General features: G+C 48.8%; 1 protein-coding gene across 4 annotated transcripts in view; it reads right to left on the bottom strand.

Annotated features, from left to right (window-relative positions):
* Positions 1-1,787: 1,787 nt before the first annotated feature.
* Positions 1,788-8,195, bottom strand: part of TSPYL2 (TSPY like 2) — a 9,660-nt gene continuing 3,252 nt past the window's right edge. Inside the window, exons 2-8 of one of the 4 annotated variants that reach the window (XM_040631399.1) lie at positions 8,027-8,182; positions 6,636-6,713; positions 6,400-6,511; positions 6,168-6,313; positions 5,941-6,038; positions 4,786-5,639; positions 1,788-2,531 (exon numbers count right to left, since the gene is read on the bottom strand). In XM_040631399.1, the coding sequence (XP_040487333.1) occupies positions 2,344-2,531; positions 4,786-5,639; positions 5,941-6,038; positions 6,168-6,313; positions 6,400-6,511; positions 6,636-6,713; positions 8,027-8,182 (1,632 nt within the window). In that variant the 3' untranslated portion in view covers positions 1,788-2,343. The remainder of the gene's footprint in view (positions 2,532-4,785; positions 5,640-5,940; positions 6,039-6,167; positions 6,314-6,399; positions 6,512-6,635; positions 6,714-8,026; positions 8,183-8,195) is intronic. The other 3 variants (XM_040631397.1, XM_008704253.2, XM_040631402.1) reach the window with 3 other exon arrangements.

Here is an 8,195-nt window from a genome sequence, read left to right on the forward strand (position 1 = left end):
GTCCCCTCTTTTCCCATATCTAAAGCCCATTGATTCCAGCATCTAAAAAGCTCTCATAGAATAGACATGTTTCTCGTGCAGAATTCCAATTAATTTATGTAGATATTTCCCCCTCAAGGAGTTGGAGCTTAACTCCCCACTCCCTAAGCATGGGCTACACTTAATGGCTTCCTTCCAAAGAGTATGGTATGGAAAAGGGGTTGGGGGCAGGGAGCAGGAGTAACTTTACAGTGGAAAATCCTGGCATACACTGCTACCTCACTCAGGTGATCAGCGTTAACATCAACAATGGTAAGACATATTGATCGTATGTACCCTTGATATGATGAGGATGGCATTTTCTTTTTGTGGTCTTCCTTCCCCAAACCCATAACCCCAATCTAATCATGAGAAAAAACATCAGTCAAATCCCAATTGAGGGACATTCTACAAAATACCTGACCAGTATTGCTCAAATGTCGATGACTCCAGGTCATCAAAACCCAGGAAAGTTTGAGAAACAGTCAGTCACAGCCAAGAGGAGCCTATAAAGACATGACAACTAAATGTAATATGATATTCTGGATGGCATCCTGTAACAGAAAAATTACATTAAAAACTAAGGAAATCTGAATAAAGTATGGACTTTAGTTAATGATAATGTATTGGTATTGGTTCATTAATTGTGACAAATGTACTATGCTAATGCAAGATGTTAACAATGGGGGAAACTGGTTGTGGGGTATATGGGTACTCTGTATTATCTTTGCGATAATTCTATAAGTCTTAAACTTTTAAAATAAAAAATGTATTTTAAAAACCTCCCATATCCGCCCATTACACCACTCTAACCTGAGGAATAAGCGTCAACTTCCTCACTGCTCTCCCTCCCTCCAATCCATTCTCCTGGTATCCAGCAGAGGGCATTCTCTGAAACTGAGATCTGACCATATCTGAAGACTTCCATTAAAACATGAGCGTTGGATGGAAAATTCGGGAGGTATATCGCAGAAGACCAACGTGGGTATTTGTAAAAGTTATCATTATGAGCCACAAAGAATCTGGAGGTATTTCAGGTGTCCACCGAAATAAAGTTACTGTATCCAAAATCTAAAACAACTTGGCCTTTCCAAGGTCTGCCTTTCAGACGCCCAACTCCTGACCACTCCCCCACCCCATCACACAGCTACATAGTAATTTCCCTTTGCTTTCCCCTTCTCTCTATGCACTCTTTGGCTCGAGCCATCTTTTCTTGCCTTCTCTTCCAGGCCTAGTTCCAGGAATCCTGCACCCTCTCTCTAAAACGAGAGAGGATTCCTGAATTATTAGGATGTAATGTCTCGACAGATTATCATTTTTTAAAAACTACATGCAAATGAGAAAAATGGATTCCAATGGTTCCCCACACCCAGCTCACAGTAGGCCCGAGGAAAGGTTTGACGCATGATAAATAAAATGATGAATCACTGAACAAATGGATATTCTAGGGCGCAGGGCGTTTCTGCGCGCCTGCGCGAGAGGGGAAGGCGTGGGAAGCTGTTTGCTACCTGCCGGGGTCTACTGCAGCCGCTGGTAGGGGGTGGGGCTTTCTCAGCCTCGCCCTGCCATTGGTCAGGATGGTCCGCATTGGTCTGACGCAACACCTCTGCGGCCTGCAGAGTTCTCCCCCAGAAAGCCAACCGCCCCCCCCCCCACACCACCATCTTGCAGGCCAGTGCGTACAGACACCGATTTGAGGGTCTGTGGAAGAGAGACTGGTTCCTGGGGATGGCTCGCCAAATGGGACAAAAGACTAGAAGCAGCACTTTGAATTTGCTCAGAATTTTATTGGGATTACCAAGGTTCACAAGGAACAAGGAGGGGCTTCTGGGGGAGGGGGACAGGAATACCGCAATGACAAGCGGCCTTGCATAGACACCAAGGCGGGCTAGCGGAAACAGCGTGGGGGAGGGGGCGAGGGATGGAGGGAAAGAGAGGCTTGGGAGAACAGGGTGGCAGCAGAGCCCCCCAAGGCCACAGCGGCCCTCCCCGCTTCGGGATCAAGGGTATCCACTCCACACAGCACGAGGAGGGGGGGTAGAGGGGCCCTGACCAAGGCATCACAATAAATACGTTTAGCAGCACACAGAAGCCTGCAGGGGAGGAGGGCCAAAAGGAAGGGGGAATCCCCCTCTCCCTCCCCCCAAAATAAGAACTCTGCAATTACTAAACCATAAAAATAAACTTTAAACCCGTGTACGAAGTCGGTCACCCCCCAGAAGTGCAATGTGGGGCCGCGCGGCCCTAGCTGAGGGGGAGGGCAAATGGGGCAGGGGGAGAGGGATACAGAGAGGCAGCCCCTGCAAGGCTGCAAGGGTAAAATGTTTATCCAGTTTTGCCCCTCTTCCCCGGGTTGGCCCAAGCATTTTGGACCTGAAGCACCTCCTCCATGTCGGAATCTTCAGAGTCTTCCCCTCCTTCTGAGTCTTCTTCGATCCCTTCCTCTTCATCGCTCCCTTCCTCCTCATCGCTTCCTTCCTCATTATCGCTCTCCTCGCTTTCTTGTTCACTGTCTGCAAAGAGGAAGAGAGGCAAGGAGGGGAAAACGGAGGGTGATTAGATGGACAGGTAGATGTCATTCTTTTTTTGTTGTTTGAACAATAGAAATTTATCTTCTCACAGTTCTGGAAGCTGGAGGATAGCACTTTTACCAGGGAACAGAGCCCATAGCCAGGGTTTTGGGGGCCTTGGTACACCTGCCAAGCACCTCTGCTTGGAACAAGCCACTGTGTGTATGTGTACTCAGGCAAGCCTGGAGTGAGGGAGGAGCGGAAGGGAAGCAGGCAAGCAGGGTGGGTTCCCTGCCTCTGGCCTATCAAAATTGATACATCTCTGAAAGTCACTTTTTCTCCCCCTGTAATGTGTCAATGTGTGTGTCCTTCCTGAGTTCTGACCTCAGCTGAATAAACCTTCTGTTCATTCCAGGGCAGCTCCCCCGCTCCTTCTCCACAGTCTGATCCAAACAGGCTCCAGTCTGTCTTCTTTAGCCCAATTCCCCACCCCCACTCCCACCCTAGGGCCAGGCAGATAGCTCTTCCTCCCCCTTCCTGAAAGAAGATGCCATCCGGTGGCAACTCCTTCAGTTTCCCTACTCTAACTGAATATATGTCTACATTGAATCTACTCATTCATTCAATGCCTCCTTCCTTGCCCCTGCCCTCAGTGGAAATTTGCCAGAGCTCCATGGCCAAAACCCCCAGCAGCAGTTGGTCTTCCAGCTCCTTCTACCTCCTCCAGGGGCCTGCCTCTCCAAGGTCTGCCTGCACACAGCCAGGCTCAAACATCTCCCTTGCCCACCCTCCACCATCTCCTTCCTAGCTAAGATTTGACTCTTTTGCCTTGCCCCTTACTCAGTCCCTCCTCCTACCCCACTGTGGTCTGGCTCTGCCCCCACTAATATATTGAAACTACTCTTGCCAAGTCCTCATTTTACCTGACCTTTCAGCAGCACTGGATACTGCTGACAATGCCCTCCTTCTGAGAACGTGCCATGAAACAGTTCTCTTCCTAATTCTACCTTCTCAGAACCTCAGTTTCCTCATCTATAATAGTACCTACCTCTTAAGACTTGCTGTGAGGATTAAATGAATTAATAAAATAAGTAAATCACTTAGAATAGTGCCTGGCACATAGTAAACACTTCATTAATGCTAACTGGTCCCAGAATCCAGGGCTAGGATTCTGCTCTGGCTTGTTACCACCTTTATTTACATCTTCTGACTTCCCAGACATATAACCAATCACCTTCCTGGGCTACCTGCATCTTATGTCCAACAAGCCCTTTCCAACTCCATGTTTCTCCCTGCATCTCATCAATCCTGCCACCATGTCATTCCTCATCCTAAGAAATGGCACCTCTGTTTGCCAGTCATCCAGGCCAGACTGAACCTGGGAGTCATCTTAAATACTGCCTTCTCCCTCAAACCCACACACGCAAACCTTTCCCAGCATTTCCTAAAATTCATGCTTTGGTGTAAACAGTGGCTTCTGTGGTCAAGAAGTTTGGGAAATGCTGGGTTCTAACAATGTTTAAATGGATTTCTTACAGCAGGACTTTTCAGAGCCTTTAAGGTGCTAATGGATATGTGACTCTACCTGAGAATATTCATGTATGCAGTATGTCCCCAACATATTTGACTACTGGACCTTTTTGTGAGAAGCAGCTTTCAGGACTGGTGAAGGATCCTCAGAAGACAGAGAAGCCTGAGAGTTCCCTGAAGCCCTAGGCTGGGTACAGGGTATGCTGAATTATAATGTGTTTGTCATTTACCCCCTCTTCCTGTGTGTGAACTTGTCCTCAGTTTTCTACCCACCTTCTCCTATCTCTTCACTCTTCCTGTGTCTTTTGCTCTGTTACAACCTATCTACCCACCACCTAGAACTGGAATTTGTTTCTTTGGTTCCGCTACATTTTTAAGTTAAAGTTTCCCTGGCCTTGCTTTGTTTAAAAAGTTGCACAAAATGCTGCTTCTTTTCTCCACAAGAGCAGACTGTATTCATGCCTTGATGCCTTGACCCTGGCCAGCTTTCCTGAGGAGAGAAAAGGAGGGAAGAGGGGCGCCTGGGTGGCACAGCGGTTAAGCGTCTGCCTTCGGCTCAAGGCGTGATCCCGGCGTTCTGGGATCGAGCCCCACATCAGGCTCCTCCGCTGGGAGCCTGCTTCTTCCTCTCCCACTCCCCCTGCTTGTGTTCCCTCTCTCGCTGGCTGTCTGTCAAATAAATAAATAAAATCTTAAAAAAAAAAAAAAAAGGAGGGAAGAGCCTCACCTAGAGCCTCACCTTCCTCACTGTCCTCTTCCTCCTCCACTGATGATTCTTCTTCAGAGATGTTCTCTACCTCGTCCTCATAGTCGTCCTGGTTGTTGCTATTATCCTGATCCTTGTCAGGGTCATCAGTGTCATTCTTGTAATCTTCAATGTCTCTGTCGTCATCATCGCTGCCTTCATTGTCACCTTCATTGCCATCATCATCACTGCCTTCATTGTCACCTTCATTGCCGTCATTATCTTCATCATCACTGCCCTCATTGTCTCCTTCATTGTCACTGTCGCTGCTGTCCTGGTTGTTGCCACTGCTGCCATGGTTGCCACCTTTGGGGTTCTCATCATCACCATCAGGGTTCTCGTCAACATCAGGGTTCTCATCGTTGTCATCAGTATTCTCTTCATTGTCATCAGGGTTCTCTTCGTTGTCATCAGTGTTGTCTTCAGGGTTCTCACTGTTGTCATCAGGGTTCTCATTGTCATCAGGATTCTCGTTGTCATCGGCACTCTCATTGTTGTCGGTGGTCTCGTCATCAGAGCTCTCATTATTATCACTGGTCTCATTGTCGTCAGGGCTCTCATTGTTGTCAGTGGTCTCATTGTCAGGGCTCTCATTGTGGTCAGGGCTCTCACTGTCACAGAGGCTCTCGCTAATGTCAGTTATCTCATTATCAGTGGTCTCAAAGCAGTCGGTGGTCTCCATGAAGTCAGAGATCTTGATATCATGAATGGTCTCATTGTCGGTGATATCATCACTGTCTGAGGTCTCGCTGATAATGTCTTCCATTACATAATAGTCATCAGAGTCTTCCAGGATCACCACCTCACACCTGTCCCTGTTTTTACTGTGGAGAGGGCTGGGGTTGAGTATAGGGTTGGTGGGAGGCAAGGCAGACACTGAAAGGTAGTAACTAGGGAGGCAGTAGGCTACAAGGGATCCCAGGGATGAGGTTAGGGTGGGGAAATTCCCATTTCTGCTCCTGACTGCATGACCTCAGGCCAATCACACCCAATTTATGGGCATCATTCCCCACTTGTAAAACATATTGGACTGAATTCTCTCAAAGGCCCATTTGGCTCTATAAATCCTGTGTGACACTAGCCTAATCTTTGTCCCATCTCTAACAAACCACCTCTCAGCCACCAAACCCCCATCACCTTTCTTCCTTTTCTTGCTTCTTTCTGTTTGCCCTGTAGCCCCCTTCTCCCATCATGTAGTAGCGCAGAGGGTTAACCCACAGGTCATTTTTGATAATCTGTTGAAAGAGGGGGGGGGAAGGGGAAGAGAGTTATGAATACAAGCCCCAGAGCCTACTCCCAATTCCCCAAGCATCCAGAAGCAAGCCTAGCAAGGCTTTCTCTGGCAATGCCAGGAGGGGCCTCACCTCAGCAATCCTGTCAGCCTCTGGGAGGCTATGGTTTGAGAACCAGCTGAAGAAGCTGTGGTTGGTGTCCTGGTTCCTGTGCCTGCGGGCCTGGGGTTCCTGGCCCCGGTGCCAGCGGATTGGAGTGGAGTGAGACACCAGCCGACCTGGGGGAAAGGAGGCTATGGAGAGGGCAGTGGACAAGGACAGATGAGGGTGGGGGGTGTGGATTTTCCCTAGGACTGCTTCTTACCAGAGCGGTTGCGCTGGAACTCCTTGACAATCACCATGTTTGTGAAGTAGGGGTTTGTCTGGAAGTACAGCTTCATCTTGTAGCCCATGGAGATATGTCTGAGATCCTGTACCTGCTCAGGGTAGAGGTAACGTTGGAATCCCCACCACACCAAGGCCCCTCCCCCCCAACCCCCCTCACCTCCAAGGGCCAGATTCCTTGCCCGATCCTAATAAAAAATAGATCTTTGGCCTGACCTGCAGATTGGTCAAGTAGCGGAAGATGTCTTCATCGCGTCGGTTGATCAAGATTGAAATTTTGGGGTGGTTGAGGAACTGATGGAGGGAGCAGTTTAGGTCAAGGAGTGACTGTTCAATGAGAAGGAGGGAGGGAAGGCCAGGCAGGGCAGAGCAAAAGAGAGGCTGGAGCAGAATTCCCTCTGTGTTTATGTGATGTGTGTGGAGCAAGTGGGTCATGGGACATGACCCACACTTTTCTTCCCATGATACTGTGTGGTGAGCCTGTGTTTATGCAATGTCAAACCTCTGTATTAGGTTGCCTTGCCTCAGTTCACATTTGCTGTGTGTCTGGGTGCTAAGGGCCTATGTCTCTGTGATGTTGTGTCCCTGGGTGCTGAGAGTTTGTATTCAGAAGACATTGTGTGTCTGGGGGCCAAAGGCCCATGCCCAAGTGATGTTATATCTGGTTGCTGAGGGCCTGTAGTCTCATGATGTTGTTTATTTGGGTGTTACAGTTCTGTGTCCGCATGATATTGTGTATCTGGGTGTGAGGGTTTGTGTCCAAGTGATGCTGTGTGTCTGGATGCTGAGGACCAATAGTCACATGATGCTGTGCGTCTGCATGCTGAGGACCTGTGGTCACAAAATACTGCGTGTGCCTGAGTGCTGACAGCCTGTGATCATGTGATATGTCGTAGGAGGGTACCAAGGGTCTATATCCATGTATTCCACCAGGAAGTTAAGCCCATGTATTCCTAACATGTTGCACGTATGTATGTATGTGCCCCAGAGATAAGCTTTTCACCAATAGTGAATGAGATTCTTCTTACTCTCTTTCCTTCATTTAACTCCTTAATCTCCACTTCTAAGTACTCCTTCCCCTGACGCTTTAGCAGCTCCAGCCCCTTTCTACCTCCCTTCTCTCTAGCCAGGATTGGGGTCTCCCTAGCATCTAAGCAGAGACCTAGGCTTGAGAGCCAGGTGTGACTTAGGCACCCTTTCTGGGCAATTTCTCTGCTATGTGCCCTTCCCCTCTCTCTTCACCATCTCTGAGTCAGTTCATCTTCTGTGTGTCCCTCCCCTCCTCCTTTCACCATCTCTGGTCTAATTTTTCTGCTTTGTGCCCCTCTATTACCCTCCCCATTTCACTGCCTGTGATCCATTTTTTTTTATTATGTTCCTCCTCTCCTCTGTTTCCCATCTGTGGTCCAGGTTTTATGCTGTGTGCCCCTGTCCCCTCTTCACCATCTCGAGTCCAGCTTCTCTGATGTTTTGCCCCTCTCCTTCCATTCCTCCTCCACCAAACCTAGTCATTTTTCCAATAGACGTCCACCCCCACATCTTTTCTCCCCCCCTCCCCCCCTTTACGTCATGGGCTCCCGGCCCATGAATATAGATGACAAGGATACTGCTTTGACCCAGAAGCCTGGGATATGCCGGATGATGAGGTCTCTGCGCTCCAGGAAGGGTCTTCTCATCTGGATGAACTTGCGCTTCAGACGGAGGAAGGCCTTGCCTGCCTTGATGTTCACCGCCTCCAGGTCCAGTTGAATGTTTTCCAGCGCCTGCAGGATGGAC

The sequence above is a fragment of the Ursus maritimus genome (assembly GCF_017311325.1).
Source record: "Ursus maritimus isolate PB19 chromosome X unlocalized genomic scaffold, ASM1731132v1 scaffold_X1, whole genome shotgun sequence".
NCBI lineage: Eukaryota > Metazoa > Chordata > Mammalia > Carnivora > Ursidae > Ursus > Ursus maritimus.